Source organism: Pinus tabuliformis, chromosome 9, assembly GCF_031772625.1.
Source record: "Pinus tabuliformis cultivar Carrire ecotype Pingquan chromosome 9, CPIR1, whole genome shotgun sequence".
NCBI classification, from domain to species: Eukaryota; Viridiplantae; Streptophyta; class Pinopsida; order Pinales; family Pinaceae; genus Pinus; species Pinus tabuliformis.
In genome coordinates this window covers 149,094,045-149,113,136 of record NC_142307.1, presented here as the reverse complement: position 1 = coordinate 149,113,136, position 19,092 = coordinate 149,094,045, and the positions used below count along the sequence as shown (strand labels likewise).

The following is a 19,092-nucleotide window of genomic DNA, read 5'->3' as shown; positions in this document are numbered from 1 at the left end:
ATGAATGGAATAGCTTTTTTGCATAATCGCCAGATTTTTGAGGAGTCTCTGTTGGGAATAGCAGTGTCGAGTAATTGCTGTCTGGGGAAGTTCAAGTATTTGGCTTCCAGCACCCTTTTCCACCACGAAGAAGGACCTGTTATGAGCCTCCAAGCAATCTTCCCCCCAAAGGCAAGGTTTAAGAACTTAGGGGACCTGATACCAAGACCTCCTCTGTCTTGGGTTTGAATGACATGTTTCCAGCTGACTAAGTTGAACTTCCTTTTTTCGTTCTTCCCCCCCTGCCATAGGAAATGGCGGAGAACAACTTCCATTTTGTGGTGGAAGGTAGCTGGGGCTTGGTATAGAGAGAAACGATAGAGAGGGAGAGAAGAAATACCTGATTTGAGGAGGATAAGGCGGCCTGCTGGGTTGAGCCACAATGAGCCCCATTGCTGCACCTTACGCTTCACTTTATCAATAATACTGTCCCAGGTTCCTGCCTTTAGAGGTCCTAGGCTCACAGGCATGCCCAGGTAAGAGAAATGAGTCCATTCCAAATTGCAGGAAACACCAAAAATATTTGCTATATTATGAATGACCTGATTTGAGGAGTTCCATCCGTATATGCAACTTTTGAGCTGGTTGACCAAGCCTCCAGAGTACCCCATAAATTGGTCAAGTAGTTTCTTAAACCTTCTCGCTATTGTAGTGGAGGCTCCTCCAATAAGCAAGGTATCATCGGCAAACTGAGAGTGATTGATGTTCTTGGCTCCATGCCCAAATTTGATTCCGGTGATGAGGCCCGCTCTTCTGTTGTAGTCAAGTGCTTGACTGAAAGATTCTGCCATAAGGATAAATAGATAGGGGGAGAGGGGGCAGCCCTGTCTAAGACCCCGAGTGGATTGAAAGGCTTCACCTGGTCTGCCATTGATTAGGGGAGAAATCCAGGGCCCAGAGATGCAAGCAGTGATTAGGCTAATGAAGGACAAGTCAAACCCCATCTTTTTTAAAACAGCTATAAGGAAGGAATGCCTAACTCTATCAAAGGCGTTGGCCAGGTCAAGTTTGAGAATAAATCCTTTCTCCTTCCTGGAGAGGCTCGAATGAATGGCTTCTTGCACTAGAAGAATGGAATCAGTGATTTGCCTGTTGGGCAAGAAACCTCCTTGGTTTTCAAAAATCAAAGAGGGGAGGAATGGTTTGAGGCGAGATGCTAAGATTTTGGACAGAATTTTATAGGAGGAATTGCAGAGGGAAATGGGACGGAATCTGGAGAAGGAAGTGGGCCGATTTTCTTTAGGGATGAGAGCGAGAAAGGTGGCGTTGGTGTAACCGCCTATTTTGCCTTTTCTCTGAATCCATCTAATCATCTTGATCAGGTCCTTTTTAATTAAACCCCAGAACGCTCTATAGAAACATATTGGGAATCCATCAGGCCCAGGGGCCTTATCGGGATGCAGATTCCAAATCGCTCTTCTGATTTCCTCTTCTTCGATTTCCTTATTTAGGCTATCATTCATCTCCTTAGTGATTCCTTTAGGTAGATGTTGGAGCAAATCAGTATAGTCCTCTTCTCCTTTAGTTTCAGTTAGGAGGTCTCTATAGTGCTCGGTGGCAGCCTTTCTAATGGCCTCTTGGGTGTTGTGCAGATTTCCTTCATTGTCCAAGATAGAGCTTACATTGTTCCTGAGCTTTCGAGCTGTGGCCTGTTTGTGGAAAAAAGTTGTATTTTTATCTCCCTCTTGGAGCCATAGCTGCCTAGATTTTAAGCGCCATTTGGATTCTTCCTCCCTGTTTATGTGGCTCAGTTGTGTATAGAGCACGCTTTCTTGTTCCTTATTTTGCTGAGAAAGACCATGTTCTTCTATCATTCGTTGGACATTCTCTAAATCGTTCTTGATTTTCTTTTTAGCCTCCTCAGGCTCCTTGTAGTTCTCTTTGGCCCATTCCTTAATCGCCTGTTTGGTTCTTCTTAATTTAGTCTCCCAAATGAAGCCTGGGGAGCCTTCTACATGCTGAATCCAAGCCCCCTGAACAATTTCTCTGACTGCTGGGACCCAACTCCAGAGGGGACTGTATTTGAAAGGTATAGGTCCGAGGGGGCAATGAGCTTCCAGAGTGAGAGTAATAGGATAGTGGTCGGAGGCTGAGGTAGTAAGGACGCTGGCATAACCAACTGAAAAGGAAGAAAGGAACGAGATATTGATTAAAAACCTGTCGAGCCTCTCCATTATATTGCCGATGCCAATCCTGCGATTGCTCCATGTGTACCTGCGGTTTTTAGGAGCAACATCCACTAATTCATGCTCTTGACATATAGCCTCCAATCGACCTCTAAAGGGATCTGGCGTGAAGCACCCGCCCCTTTTTTCGTTGGCATGCAGGACAAGATTGAAGTCGCCTGCCACTATGATGTTTGAGTTTGACTCCCCATCGATGCTGGCCTTAAGATCATCCCAGCAGATTTCCTTTTCTCTGTAATGGTTGGGGGCGTAAACATTGTAGATGATTACAGTATGATTATCTATTCTGCTGTCCAGAGCAGTTCTAATCCAGTGCTGGTGAAGGGTTGTTGCAGTGCAGTTCCATTTTCCATGGTCCCAAATGGTGGCGATTCCTCCGGAAGCTCCTCTTGAGTCATTGGTGCATCCTTTGTATTGTTTCTGCTTATCTATTATTCTTCTCATTTCTTGTTGGTCTTGTTTTGTCTCCTGTATCAATAAAATGTCTGGCTTTTCATTATGAGCTAAATCTCTGAGGGCTGCAACTTTAGAGGGGTGCCCTAAACCCCTGCTGTTCCAAGACAAGATTTTCATCATTGGGTACTTGGCGTGCGGAGAGGTGCTCGCCTCTCTTTGTCTTTTTGATTTGTCTCTTTCTCTTGGTGCCCCAAAATGAAAGATTCTATTGGAGTTTGCGTTCCCATGGCTATGTCTTTCTGGGCGTTCTCATCCCTGTGCTGCTTGGCTGATTTTCTACCAGGTCCAGGTTTTTTATGATTGTCACAGGAAGTTCCATGGTCTTTAGAAGAGCTTCTGGTTGTCCTGGAGAGAGGGGGCTCAAGGGAGGCCTGCGATGAGATGATCTGGGAGGGGTGTGGATCAGAGAGCTCGGATATGACCAAGGGGGGCAGGGAGGGTTCCTCAGTAGAAGGATCAAGGGAGGAAAGGGCTAGAAAGGGGTTAGAAGAGGAGGGGAGGGGCGGATCAGGAGAGGGGAGGGCAGATGGAGATGGGGAGGAAGTTGGGGGACGTGATACAGAGGGAGCAGGAGGGTTAGAATCCGGGGACGGCTTGGGAGGAGGGCCAAACTTCTTCTTTTTAACTGTTTCCCACTGGCCTTCTTGTTCGCCGCTCTCTGCATCAACAAGTTTAGAACATCTATTGGCAAAATGTCCGTATTCGTGACATACCTTACATTTAAATGGTATCTGCTCGTAGTCTAGTTGCTGGACATGGCTCCATTCGTCCACTTTCAGCTTTATTGCTTCGGGGAGTCCTCTGCCAAGATCCACTTCAACACAGATCCTTGCGCAAGCCTGCATGTTGTCCTTCGGTTCGCTGCGATCTATGTATTTGCCAACAGCGTTCCCAATAGCACGAACAGACTCATCTCCCCAACAGTGGAGAGGGAGGTGAGGGAGACGGACCCAAACCGGAACAGCACTGGGGACGTCCAGTTCGGGATCAAAGTCTGGGGTCCATTTGTTGAGGTAGAGGCCCCTAGAGTCCATGAAATAGGGCCCATTCCTGAAGATTAAGTCCTTATCCTCTTTGGATTCAAAGTGGAATGTGTAATAACCTTTTCCACAAAACCTAATGGCTATTTTCCCTTGAATTTTGTCAGACCAATTTCTTTCGACCCATCTTTGGACTGTTCTGGGAGAGGGCCAAAGGCCTGTAAATTGACCTATTAAACCTTTTTCAGCTAGAGATAAAGCTGCCATGCGAGGCAGAACTGGAGGTAGTTGAACTTCCTGAAGTACATCCAATTTCTTAACAAATTTTGATAGTGCAGGTCTTGGGCGTTGCGGAGGGAGGGACTTCACAAGTTCTGAGAAGGCTCTCTGAGGGTCGACTCCTTCCCGGGAAGAATCTGAAGGGGCCATGGCAGGAGGCCAAGGCCCTGGCGGCCGCGGAGCCGGAGAGAGGGCGCAGTCTCAGTTGGGTGCGCGCAGGCCAGAGCACGAACCTGAGCGGCAGCGCGAGAGACATGTAGGTTATTTTAATAAAATTTTATGCATTTAATTATTTTAGTAAATTTAGTATAGAAATGAATATCAATATATAAATTCAAAGTTGTTTATGTCTATATTTATAAAATAATATCAATAATATAATATAAATAATCTTTCTAGTTTTTTTTTTTGAAATATAAAGTAGATAGTAAAATGAACTTAAAAAAATGTATATGCATTAAATTACAGATATCCATATTTGTGAAATAGGAAAATTTGAAATGTATTTTCAAAAGTTATGGTTATTAAGCAAATGAGTTTTAAAATATAACTATAAAATCTATTTTTATTAGACATAAAAAATCTAAAATGTAAAAGGGAAAATAAGAACACAACATAAATATATAAATTCAAAATTTATATATAAATAACTTTTATATTTTGTTAAATAGTAAATATTGAAATGTAACTCTAAAATTCATTTTTATTAAACATAAAAGCCTTCAAAAGTAAAATGAAAAATAAAATTAATTATAAATGCTTAAATTTTTTTTAATGATAATTTGGAAATATAATTCTCAAATCTATCTTTATTAAACAAAAATGATTGAAAATATGAGATAGAATATACAATTAATTAAAAAAATTGTATATATACTAAATTATACATGTCCATATTCTTGAAATAGTAAATTTTGAAGCTTAATTTTAAAATGTATAGTTTCACTAAAGGTAAATTTTAGAATGTAAAGTGAGAAAGAACATCACAACATAATAATATAAAGGTATAAATTCTAAGTTACACATGTAAACCATTATAAATATACATGGTTTTGAAAGAGTAGGGTATACATTCTAAATTACACATGTAAACCATTATAAATATACATGGTTTTGAAAGAGTAGAGTATAAATTCTAAATTACACATGTAAACCATTATAAATATACATGGTTTTGAAAGAGTAGAAAAACATTAAATTTTTTAATGTAAATTGGAAAATATATAGATTCCAAGTTATACTTATAACTCAATTTAACTTTTGAAATATTATATTAACTTTGTATTTATTAAACATACAAATTTTAAAATATGAAGTGCACCCTAAAATTAATTAGAAAAAAAAACTTAATAGCTGGCGAGAAATCCTTCTCCATCCAGGATTTCTCCATCCCTGGTTCTTAATTCTCTTTTTTGATACTCTCCAGGTATGCATTGTTATTTTGTCCTTTTGTTTAATCTCCTCGAATATGTGTGGTTTATGAATGGTCGAACTATTTCTGCAACAAGTTTATACTTCAGAAAATCTCATGTGCTGTGTTAAAAGTCTTGTATATGTTAGCTGTGTAACGGCTCGGATCGCTTTCACCCTGGATGGACATCTCATCTAGTTTTGTTTTTCTGATTCATACCTCTTCAGCTTTTAAGAGCTTTATGATGTACTATCTGTTATCTTTATATTGTCTCAATATAATACAATCATGCTTTTTCGTTTTGAAAAAAAAAAAAAAATTAGAAAAAAAATGGATATGCATCAAATTATCCATGATCATTGTGAAAACAAATTTTGAAATGTAATTGTAAAATTTATTTTTATTAACCATAGAAATTTTAAAATGTCAAGTGGAAAATAACAACAAAACAACCATTTATAAATTAGAAGTCATACATTTAGTTTAAATTAGAGATATCTATATTTGAAAAATAATAAATATTGAAATATAATTCTAAAATTTATCTTTGTTGAAGAGTGGATTCTTAAAATGTAAAGTAGATAATAAATTTAATTTGAAAATTTGATTGTCCATTTAATTAGAGATATCTAGTTAAAAAATAAATTTTGGAATACAATTCTAAAATTCCCTTAGTGCCAAAAATAACAACACAATATAAATATATAAACATAAAATTGTACATATAACTCAAATTATAATGTCCATAATGGTGAAACAATGAACTTTGAAATGTGTTTGTGAAATAGTAAATTTTGAAATGTAATTTTAAAATTTAAAATGTGAAGAGAATTTTTTTTGAAGATAACAAATCTAATTTAAAAATTTGATTAAATATGCAATTAAATAGTTATGTTTAAACTCAAAATTGGGCACATAACTGAAATTATAGACATCAATACTTGTGAACAAGTGAACTTTAAAATATATTTGTTAAATAGTAATTTTTGAAATGCAATTCTAAATTTTGTTTTGTTAATACACAAAAGCTCAAAATATGAAGTAGATTAAAAAAAAAAAATTGAAATAGATGATGAATATATTAAAAGAATAAATTGATGATGATGATGATGATGGTGGTGGTTAACGTCCACTGAGACCAAAACTTTGGTCTATCGGACCTAAAGAAACAAATTATTTATTTTGATTTAAGATTTTATTCCTATGCTCAAAAAGCTTTTAGAGAAGCCTCACCAGCTCACTATAATTTTGACATTGTAAAAGGCTAGGAAGGTCAGTATTGTGACAAAGATTATGAAACTGAGATTTAATGTGGTTGTACACGGGGCACTCTAAGAGGAAGTGGTTTTCATCCTCGATGTTCCTATTCTCACATAGATGGCAGATCCTTTCCATCCATGGCGTTTTAGGAACTGGCCGAGGACCTGTTTCACTATGGAGCTCATGAGAATTCGTTCTAATCTTTGCTCTATTAATTTTCTTCTTTGAGCTAGTTAAAATAGAGAGATACTCTCAATTATAAATGTGGAGTAAATCCTCAAATATAACTCAAAACAAATCATATTTATTAAACAATTTTTTTAAGTATGGGAAAAAACAAAAAAAACCATTAATATATGAATTCAAAGTTGCTTAATTTCATATTTATGAAATTATAAATTTTGAAAAATAATCTTTATTACACGTATTAAATTTGAAATATCAAGGAGAATAAAATTAATTAAAAAAAATGAGATAACAAAATACGTTTACTATAAAATTGGTTTTATATAGATTATAATAAACAAATTCAATTGATTATTATATAAATATATAACATTTAAACCAGTATTCCCCTTTGACTGCGCCAAGGTTTAGGGTCTAACTGTGGAGAAAAACCCCTCCCCATCCTTTCGAGGCAAATGGAGTTCGACTAACTAGTCTTTCCACTCGCGACGAAGGTATTACAGGTAATTTCTCATTTTTATTTGAGTCTTCGTGAAAGATTTCATAGTTTATAACTTCATTTGTTTAATCCAACGTTGATACTTCTCCTTTTGCAGGTGAGCGTGAGGTTCCAAAGTTGCCTCCGATGATTCAACCACTCGAGGAAATCCTCTGTCTTGCTTTTGTTTCTTTTCCAGGTTGGAATACTGACCGTCTCTGATCTTCCTTGCCTAATGGGGTTTTCCGTTTCCAGTTAGCTGGGTTGTTTAAGGTGGAAGAAAATTCTTCCACTGCGTACTGTTTTATTTGTTGGCTGATATAGCCATGCATGACTATTCAGGTTTCTCTGGAGGTTCGAGGCCCTCGCCTTGTTTTACTATATGCAAGATTAATATTGTATAACTCTGTGTTGTTATCTCTCTGAGAACCGATCTTCTCGGTGGTTAACATTATAGTTTAATAGTTCATGTTTTGGACTTATTTTGAGGATTCGGCCCTGCTATGACTAATTTAATTTAGTCTTCTCAGTCTTTTCATAGTTCCTTTCAGAGATACCATGAATACTGTGTTATTAATTCTGTGAAGTTATAATTTTTTTAAGACTTTTTCCTCTTGATATTTACTCTGAAATGATAGAAAAATATGTATTTTGTCAAGCTGTAATTTACTGATTATTTTGTGTGGGTTTCAACCCTCGCCGAGGGTTTATTGAACTGTTTTCCGCAAGGCTTTTCGTGCTTATTTTCAGTGTAAAATGTATGATAGTTACTATTGTTCGCATTAATTCCGATAGCGCTGTATGCACAATTTGATTAATATATGCTCTAAAGCTGAACAGATTGTTGTTATTTCTCCAAAGTTTACAATCCAAGTTTCTTTCAACTGATGTGGTTAAGGGTCTGTTTGACAATCCAACTGATGTGGTTAAGGGTTTGTTTGACAGCCTAGGTCTGAGGGTTGTTCACACGTTGCTGCTCATTTTTTGTTTGTGCTTTTCCCCTCTTAAGAGGCATCATGAGCAGGTCAGGGCAGCCCCCGGATCTCAAGAAGTGAGTATATAATTCACCCCCAGTTCGGTTAAAACTAAACTTATGTTTGGATCCATTCTTGTTGCTTCAGTACATACACTGGATGGTTTCTGTAAGTAGGCGTTTTGCATGTGTAGTTTACTTTTCAGTGGCCTAAGGTTAAGAAATTAAGGTTTAGGGTTTTAGGATCAGTTCTGGGCTTAAACATCATTTCAGGGTTTAAACATCATTTCAGGGTTGAGGATCTATTGAGGGTTTGAATATGAGTTCGGGTCTTAAGGATGTAGGGTAGAAGTCTCAGCTTTATGCCGAGGTTTGGGTTTCTTGAAGTTAAAAGCTTATAGTTGTTTTGTTTGGTGTTCAGGTACATGGACAAGAAGCTTAACAGTGAGTCTCCGTCACTCTTAACCCCTAGTTTTAATGATTATGAATTAATATGCTCTGTCTATTATACTCTTTATTCTTAACCAATTTCTTTATATATTTATAATTTTTGAAAATACGAGAAAACATCATTTCTCCCAATGTATCATAGACAGGCAAGAACAATGGCTGCCTTCTATGAGTTTCTAGTAGGGTAGTATTGAAACTTTGCTAGAAGTTTGAAATCATGAATCCCGATATTCATTGGTTTTGATATTGAGCTCAGGAAGTTAAATGAGGCACCCACTATCTCACCATGGCTGGGAATGTTGGCCATTATTCGCTTGCTCGCTTTTTTAATCTTAACATCTCCAGATCATCTCCCCCCCAAGGCTGGTTGAAATGTAATTCGTCAGGTTCTGTTGGCACTGGAGAAAAGGCAGACCGTGCTTGCAGGGGTACTGTTTCCCTAAGGCTTAAGGACAAACTGCTGTACAATAAAACTCTGGGAAGCAAACAATCTCTCAGTTAGCACTAGTGAGATGTTTCCGTGTGATTCAAATACAACACGCACTAGTGAGATGTTTCCATGTGATTCAAATTCAATACTAGCTTGGAGGGCTAGCTGCCTTGAGATGGCATTTCAGACTGTCTTAAGATATCATAGCAAGATCTGATTCCCTCGAGGGCTGAGGCTTTAAACTTTAGACTCTTTGGCCATAGGAACTAAAGATGGGGTGTTGGCTTTCCCAGCTTATATGTTGAATTTCCACATTTCTAATCCCTAGGAAGGGCTTCCTAACTAAGTCCTATAAAGTCTAGACTAAGACAAATATGTTTAAGATTATTTTTTACGCTGGGGTTTCTGTTAAACGTATTTGTAAGTTGAATGATATTGGTGTATGCCTTAAAAAAGTAACCGTTGCTACATTGTCTCCCTTGCTACGGCTTGAGAATGTAATATTTACGCTATTTTATAAATATCAACATACTTAAATGTTTAACATTAAAAGGTAAAATGTGGGACCCCAATTTCAGGGTGTCTGGTCTTCAGACTCCTAGGACTTCACACAGTCAGTGTAGAAATTGAGGTGTTTTTAAATTTTCAGCAGACTCTAATTGTTTTATAGCATTTTAGCACTACATAAAATACATAAAATAAACAGTCCAACCCTGGTCTTTTGCATCTTTTGTGTTGGGGGATCCCACGATGGTATTCGGCCTTAGTATGGAGTATTTACCCTATTTTATAAATATTAACATATGTAAATGTTCAACATTAAAAGTTAAAAGTGGGATACCCATTTCAGGATGTTTGATGATAGTCTCAGACTCATGGGACCTCACAGTGAAACTAACTGAGGTGACTTCAATTATTTTTAGCATTTTAGCACTACATGAAATAAATAGTGCAACTCTGGTCTTTAACATCCCGTGGGTTGGGGTATTCCCGGATATTGTAAGTCCAAAACATAGTAATTTGATTCTTGCATCGGAGAAACAAGAAAAGGCCTACTACACAGGGTTCAGCTTAAGAGCATAGTGTTAAAAACTGGGACCAGTAACTGACCTGGTCCACCTATCATACAGGTTTTTGAACTGGAACAAGGAAAAACTGGACTGGTCAGATCATCAATAGGAGTGACATAAACATCATCTGGCTCAGAGTCTGAGGACTCCTCAGATTCCTCTGCAACCTCAGTAGTAGTAGTAGTTGTAGCAGCAAAACTAGACCTAACGGAAGCACGAGTTGGTCGAGCTGCACGAATAGTGCTTCCCATTGGTGTTTGCCTTAGCTTGATTCAGCTACTGGCTCTAGTTCTACTGGCACTACCAGATCAGCTTTGGGATCACCCCTCACCTCCCCCAACTCCAAATGAGATGTGTGAGGAAAATGAGAGGGGATGTATGATTTTATAGGCTTGGAGGGGCTGTTTTTGGAGGGAAACAACGCCTAGTTTCCCAGAAAACCACTCACACCCACCCAAAAGTGCTCTGTGTGTGTCTGCGGCCACGCATGTGCGAACTCTCAATGACCCGGTTGGGTTATGATGGAACCAGCTGGTTCATGCCAGTGTGGTACCAAACGGCCGGTTCATGGTCGCTTTGGTACCAAACTGCGGTCTACCTTTGCCCAAACTGGGGTCATTGGCTGGGTTGACCTCTGAGAACCTAATGAATTGGCTGGTTTGACGAGGTAGCGGTTCAGCCTGGCTGGGTTTTAAAACCATGCTTAAGAGATACATTGTCTGAGTTGGCTACTCAGCGATGTACACTGAATGGTTCAATAGAAAACAATGTATCACGCTGAGTTCCGTTTCACTACTATAGAATCTAGATTCTGATGACATTGGTGCAAACTCATTCACTATTCACAAATCGTTCTTCATGATTGTAGAATTAAACATCAGAGTTTCCCATTGCTTCTTTAACAGAGGCCTGTTCTGTGAAAAGAGACTCCTCCCTCTAGCTTCTTTTGTGAGGAGACTCTGCAAAGGCCGAGTCGCAGCATCCTCTGTTGTGCCTTTCTAGTAATATCTTGAAATTTCTGAATTTCAACTGTTCATTTAAACCACTTCGACTTTCAGTACTTTCTTTTCCATAATGACTTCAAAGCTGAAGAAGGTTAGGCTGCCAACATTGCCAGGTTCTCGTATGGTTACCTTGCATGGGCCGTTGGATAATAGTTAGCACTTACCTCAACAGTTGGGCTAAGGTTTAACTACACTATCATAAGCCACTTTATATTTCCACAATGTGGGCACATCATACATTGTCATGGATTTTATGATGTGGCTAAGGTTTCACTACATTATCATAAGCCACCAAATAAATCCCACAACATGGGCACATGGTGTCAAATACATTGTGTCTGATTTATTGTATTTTTTGTTTACATTGCTTTTCTTCATCATCTTATGGGAAGTTAGGCACTTGTGCAGTTTGTCTTAACTAGTCAGCCTTCCAAGCTAGAGTGACCACGTTCCCGTTCTAGCACACGTTCTTGTTTTACAGTGTTTGCAAGTGCAATTGCCCAGTGGAATTTTGGATTGTGATGATTGGTGGCAACCGCTGTCCACTAGTAGTAGATGAAACCCTCGTTCTTAGTTGTTTCTCTTGGTTTTCTAATTTACATCAAACATACGAGATTTTAACTTTTTGTTTGTTTGTGATTTAATAATTTTTGTTGTTTTCTGTGTTTTCTGATCATTACCTTGCCACCTTTTCCAGCTGTCGCAAGCTTCAGTACTAAACTTTGAAATAAAGACCTACAGAATCACTGAAGTTTCACTTAGTTTTACTTCATTAGTGGTTGAGCATGCTCTCATAGCAAACTGTAGGTGCAGCAGAGAGTTCCTGAACTTCTGGCCTATAAACCAACACTTAGGTTGCCATTGGCAGAGTAAACAGCTCTTCTCATATACATAAAGAAGATGACAGGTCATGACATGCATTGGTCTCAGTTGAGTATCTGCAATTGTTAAAGTGCAACGATGTTGAAACAAAACTGCAGTTACTGTAGTCAATATATATCAGAAAACTCTAGAGTATTGAATATTAATAGATCAGATATGTTACTACTGTAGACAACTGCAAGAAAGTGTGAAACGCCCACAAGAGACATTTATAATGATGCAACTATTTTTATGTTAACTTGGAAGTTGATACCAATACCTATTCCCCGAACTGCTGGTAGCTTATTAAATATATTGCATGCAACAGGTCATTTTCTTTAAGGCTGTCCTTTCCTGTTGTATGATTTGTCAGTTGTCTTGTTCTCATTGTTTCGTGCCCACCAAACCCATCTGATTACAGAAGGGATCTACTCTTTAAGTTATTTACAGTGATTTCCTCATTGGTCCTTTGCAGTTAGGAGTGTGGTGGAAACTGAAGCCTAATTCTGGGCATTGATTGTATTAGCTTTCCTACCTCTAGTCTGTCAGCAATTATCATTGTTTGAATACAAGATGTTACTTAATGTTGCTGGGAGGGATGATGTGGATGGAAAGATAGTCCGTTTTCTTTGTGCTTGCGGTGTACCATTCAATGTGCTTCGCTCTCCCTATTGGCATGAAATGGTAAAGGCCATCAATGAAGCCCCAAAAGGATACAAGGCCCCCAACTATGAGAAAGCTAGAACAGTGTTATTAGAAAGAGAAAAAGCTAAGGTTCAAAGAGCTTTGACACGTTTTACAAATGAGTGGGTAGATTCTGGGGTATCCATTGTATCAGATGGGTGGACAAATATTAGAAACCAACATTTGATAAATGTTCTTGGTGTTTCTTCTAGTGGTGCAGTATTTATTGCATGTCATGACTCCTCCTCCATCACTGCATCTGCACAAAACATTGCAGATCTCCTATTGAAATCAATCAAAGATGTTGGTCCGAATAATGTGGTTCAAGTGATCACAGATAATGCAGCAAATTGTAAGGCAGCAGGAAAAATTATTGAGCGTACTCATCCACACATCTTTTGGTCTGGGTGCCTGGTTCACACATTGAACCTTTTGATGCATGATATTGTGAAACACAAAGAATGTGGGTGGATTGCTGAGGTTTACAGGAGAGGGAAGCAGCTCATTAAATTCATCACAGGGCATACAAGGGTAAACTACTTCTATGGCACTTACTCCAAGTTGCAATTGCTTAAAATTGCAAAGACAAGATTTGCTAGTTATTACCTCACCTTTAGGCGGCTAGTGAAGGTGAGACAAGCTTTAACTAATCTGGTGTGTGCTGAAACATGGGATGAAATTAACACTGACATAGATGGTGCTAATGCAGTCAAGGACACTGTTCTTGACAGTTACTTTTGGGGACAGGTTAAATATGTTTTGCAATTCACCAAACCAATTTATTACATGATCAAGTTTGCAGATTCAGATCGACCAGTAATTGGGGAGGTGTATGAGCAAATGGATAGCATGTTGGGGCAGATTAAAGACATTGTTGAGCCTAGAGATATCAACTTGTACAATTATATTCGTGTAGAGGTGCAAAACCGATGGGAAATGCTAAATGTTCCATTGCATGCATTAGCATATGTTTTGACACCTAAATACTATCATCCATCATGGCTTTCAACACCAGCACCTGGGGGGGGGAGCAGGAGAAAACCACACCAAGATCAAGAGGTTCACCAAAAATATATGGCTGCATTGAGTAAATTAATCCCTGATGAGGAGGAGGCTGCATTGGTACGGAGACAGGTGAGCAACTATACGCTCAACACTGGTCCATTTGGGAGCATGCATGCAATTAAAGATCGAGAGACTTTTTCTGCTCTTGAGTGGTGGAACATGCATGGAGGGGGTACTCCACTTCTACAGAGTTTGGCATTGCGGGTGCTATCACAGGTGGTAAACACTTCTTCTGCAGAGAGGTGTTGGAGCTCTTATTCTTTCATCCACAGTGTTAAAAGGAACAGGTTGAATTTAGACCGGGCAGAGAGCTTGGTTTATGTTCATTACAACTTGCGATTGTTGTCCCATTACTGTGAAGATGCAAAGTCTAATAAAGACTTGTTGATTTGGGACAAGAATCCAGAGGAGCCCAATTTGGAGGATGGAGTGTTGCGACTAGAGCAATTAGAGGATGCTCTTATCCAGGTATGTCCATTGTGGTATGAATTTTCCAATTTTCCCTTATAAAGCATTTCTCTAATTCATGTTTTTAATTTTTTTGTTAACTAGTGTTTTTTTTTTGCATGAATTTTTTGAGCGATTCTAGGATGATGATGACCGTGTTGATATGCCACCACCCCCACCCCCACCCCCATCTGGTCCCTTGGTTCCTAGGTTCCATGGTTCAACACCAACAGCAGGGGGTTCTTCTTCATCAGTGTCAGTGCCACGACTTCCACAGGCACCATCTTCTTCATTGCCACCACGTGGAGGCCCGCCACCACGTTCTATTCGTGGTGGAAGGAGGAGAGATTAGTAGATATATTCACAATCTACTACTTTTTGTCATAGATTACTCATTAGACTTGTAGACTTGTGAATTTGAATTTTGAACCTTTTTGGCTTGGCGGTGACCAAGTGACATATTTTGTAAACATTATTATTTGAATTTTGGACATGACAAATGTTGACAGTTGCTCACTTGCTAGATAAATCATAATATGCTCTATGTTTTATGTTTTATAATATGCTTAAATGTTTTATGTTTTATAATATGCTTAAATGTTTTATGTTTTATAATATGCTTAAAAATTTGATGTATGTTTGTAATAGCTAGAATATAGATGATTGTTGTACATACTAGTAACTACAATGGAATCATGGATGCCATATCTATCTTGATTTATGCAAAAATATGCATGTTTTCATGTCTTCTACAATTAATTTGGTATTTGGGATGTTTGTTTTGAGTATAAATGCAAAAAAATATAAAAAATATATATATATATAGCAGATGCTTCCGCGGACGCTTCGCTTCCTAGATTTTTGGAAAATGACGCTTCGGCGTCCCCGCTTCCAAAAAACGCTTCCGCTTCGTGCAACATTGCTTTATAGCATAGTGTGCCTTTAGTTCCTCCTAAAAAATATGTTTTCCTCTAATGTGTTAAGCCAACACTGGTAAAAGCAGAATAGAACTCTCATTCTCTCCTAATAGCTTGTGCATGTTACACTGCACGAATTTGCTTACATACTTCATGTTTACGACATTACTCAATCTTTGCAAACTAGCGTTCTCATCTTCTATTGAAATAAACCAGATTGGATAGAGCAACTAGATGATGATAATGAAATCTAACTGCCATGCTCAGCAATATTTCAGTGATTTCCCAATCCTTATAAACTTGGAGTGCAATAAATAGTTCTTTGCCTAGTCAAGATTAAGATATTTTCAATGCCATTAAGATTAAAACCATTTCCCAAGCCTTCATCTTTAGGATTGGTGCCTTTTGAATCTTCCTTGACGCTATTCAAATGTCTTAGGGATTCAGATCTAATGAATATAGGTGCTTGCTAAATTATCCCTTCTCCCTCAGCCAGATGAAAAAGTTGACTTATGACATATTCAGAAGATATGATTTAAGCATATATAATTTCTTTCCCTTGAGAAAGTATATGATGTTACTGTAGAATATTTATGATTTCACCCTTTCTGGGTAACTATTACATAGTTTAGAGAACATTTGGTTTTGCAATTTATTTTCCTGTTCCATTCTGACTTGATTGATACACGTGGGAATCCCAATAAGCAAATTGTGCTGTCTGATAAACATTTGTGTTAGTGTTTATTAATTTGTAGATAGTTACCTACCGTATATTTTATCCCTTTTGCTTCATTTCCTTTTGCTTGGTTATGGCTGTGATGATGTTGCCTTTTCTGTTTTACTCGTAGATTGCATTTTCAATGATACTTTAATTTCTTTTGCATGATAAGAAGTCTGACATCTAATTCCATTGTTTTTTAGTTGCAAGGAAAGGCATTTTGATCTCTTTAAATTTATGAATTCAATGGCTTGTATATTTTGCCATGATATCTGTACATGACAAATTTGCTTGCCTAAACACAATAGAGGTAGAGAATAAGAGTAGACAATTATTTTTTAGTTACTGTTTCACTTTTCTAATATATTGAAAATTAATTTCTGAATTCAGTAAAGTTGAACGCCAACAGAGTGGTGGTTGGTACTCTACGAGGATTTGACCAGTTCATGAATTTAGTCCTGGATGGTACTGTCGAAGTAAATGGCAATGAAAGAAATGAGATAGGCATGGTGGTAGGTTTTTCCTCTTTCTCATGTCGTTTTCAAATTTTTCAATGTCATATAAAATTAGTTAAATTCAATTTACTAGGAGATTCATTTGTTTTGTTTCTTATCTGCAGGTCATCAGAGGGAACAGTGTTGTGATGATTGAAGCTTTGGAACCGGTCAATAGGTCATAATAATTTATTTTGAAACCTTTTCATGTTTGGGAGATTCATGGGTACATAACTTTTGTAAGCAATGCACCATTTGTTAAAATATTCCAGTAATGATTTTGCCTAGCAATTTTTGCAATGTTTTATTTTGAATGGATGTTATGAACAAAGTATGGAGAGTATTCTTCCCCCCTTTTTTTATGCTTTTAGGAGTTAGAAGATGGCTGAAATAGCTGCACGGGAAGATGGCAGCAATGTAGACAACTGAATTTCACAATGTAGTTTATTTGCTTGATATAGTAACCACATCCCAACATGTTGCTTAATAGTAACATCAATTCTTATTGGCTGTGAATGCTTTTAGATGGTTGGAACAATTTCGTTATATTAAGGCTTAATAAGTTTGTGTGTGCAATGTTCTCAGCTAGCGTTCTGATGAAGTTATATAATGTTGGTCCTTTATTTCCATATGGGTTGGATTCACATCAGCCATGCTTTTGCTATAAGGGCCATGCCATGTTTTAGGAGTTAGAAGATGGCTGAAATAGCTGCACGGGAAGATGGCAGCAATGTAGACAACTGAATTTCACAATGTAGTTTATTTGCTTGATATGGTAACCACATCCTAACATGTTGCTTAATAGTAACATCAATTCTTATTGGCTGTGAATGCTTTTAGATGGTTGGAACAATTTCCTTATATTAAGGCTTCATAAGTTTGTGTGTGCAATGTTCTCAGCTAGCGTTCTGATGATGTTATATAATGTAGGTCCTTTATTTCCATATGGGTTGGATTCATATCAGCCATGCTTTTGCTATAAGGGCCATGCCATGTTTTAGTGCATGCTGATCACCTTTCTAGCTTTGAACTTAAATGTAGGATCTTTTTCTCTGTTTTTTTTAAATAGAAAATCTGTTTTAACCTTGGATTGGATCTGTCAAGCATAGAGAGGTATCATTGATCAAAGACAATGTGCAAACCTCTAATTGCGCCAAGAGGCGCTCTCCAGCTCAATATGGTAGTGATGTTGTAATGTTTAATATTTTAATAGAAAATCCGTTTTAACTTTGGATTGGATCTATCAAGCATAGAGAGGTATCATTGATCAAAGACAATGTGCAAACCTCTCATTGTGCCGAGAGGCGCTCTCCAGCCCAATATGGTAGTGATGTTGTAATGGTTAACATTTTGACTTCCCAGAATGACAAAGATGTTGTAATGTCCTGTCTAACATTTTTGGATTCCAACCCATGGTTTTTCCACATGGTATTGTTCTCTAATGTAGCCTATATGAAGGGTAATAATTAAACCAACCTAGATCCATCTCTTCACTCTAAAAAATGTTTGCACCTCAAGAGAGAGATTTGATCCCTCTTGGCGCTTAGTAGATCCGGAGCTAAAGATGGATATAGGCTGGTGGTGTAAAAGAACGCCCAGGGGTTGAGATGGATCTATGTTAGTTTATTTATTTATTACGCCGTAAGGCATTCCCTCTGAAATGAACTTCCCTCTCTGCCCACTTGTCATTTTTCTGCACCATTAGATAATATGTTAGACGATTGAAATAGGTTTAGTCGTTCGATCAGAGGATATGATTAGTTAGAAAAAAGAGTTATTATGCCCTAACCGCCTTAACCACCTTACACACAAATTCTATCCCTCCCGAATGGTTTCCACTTCACGCAGTGGATTGCAGGCTGTGGGGGCTCACCCACTGCCTATGGGAACCACTATGGATCTCTCTATCACAGAACTCGGACTGCGATTCAGCTTGGTGCAGAACAGTTCCCGTCTGGATACAAACTCCCTCAATACAGTCTACCACAACTAATGGACCATCTGTGATTCTGAGGGTTACTGTGACTTCTGATGATTACGCCATTTTTTGTTTTTTGTACAATTACAAAAATGGATATGCATTGTTGGCAATTGGTATTTTCGAGAGCATGTGCAAGGGAGAATTGTGTTTTTGGATTGTGGGGTAGTTAGCATCGATATGATAATTTTAATGGTTCCTGATTTACATAAATGCCTAATGCCTAGAGCATTGGCTTGTGTTTTGGATTTGTTGTGTGGGTTAGGTTAATGTTACTACCTTGTTTTCAATGATTATTGCTTCGTTGTAGTAAATGTTCGTCCAAAGGCAACTTTCTGACTGGGGTAAGAAAAAATGTTTTCCAGGTTATATGGATGTCTACCTGTGATGTTCTGAGCTATTTATCGTTATATAATGCTGAAGAATATACAACAACCTATTTTTCATTAAAAATGTGCCTGCTTGATTGTTAAAATCCGTTTTCCCCCTCCTTCTGTATGTTAGGGGTTTAAGGGTTAGTTGTTTTAGGTGGTTTCAATGTTTATGTAATGTTTTTAGGGTATGCAACCTATAATAAAGGTGAAGAAAACAATACCGAGCCCTATTGCATCTATTTCTATGGTGACGAGGCTATGAAATGTTAGTGGAACCTAATAGGAATTGAAAGTTGTCTCCATGGACTATCTTTGTTTCCCAATTCTAAAATATTTTAAACAATAGCGAGTC

At 37.9% G+C, this 19,092-nt stretch overlaps 1 protein-coding gene across 7 annotated transcripts in view; it reads left to right on the top strand.

Annotated features, from left to right (window-relative positions):
* Nucleotides 1-16,881, top strand: part of LOC149147548 (putative small nuclear ribonucleoprotein G) — a 44,709-nt gene extending 27,828 nt beyond the window's left edge. Inside the window, exons 1-6 of one of the 7 annotated variants that reach the window (XM_089442420.1) lie at nt 7,157-7,300; nt 7,394-7,474; nt 8,221-8,326; nt 8,670-8,692; nt 12,539-14,280; nt 14,402-14,799. In XM_089442420.1, coding sequence (XP_089298546.1) covers nt 12,637-14,280; nt 14,402-14,611 — 1,854 coding nt within the window. In that variant the 5' untranslated portion in view covers nt 7,157-7,300; nt 7,394-7,474; nt 8,221-8,326; nt 8,670-8,692; nt 12,539-12,636 and the 3' untranslated portion in view covers nt 14,612-14,799. The other 6 variants (XM_089442421.1, XM_089442422.1, XM_089442423.1 and 3 more) reach the window with 6 other exon arrangements.
* The last annotated feature ends 2,211 nt before the right edge of the window (nt 16,882-19,092 follow it).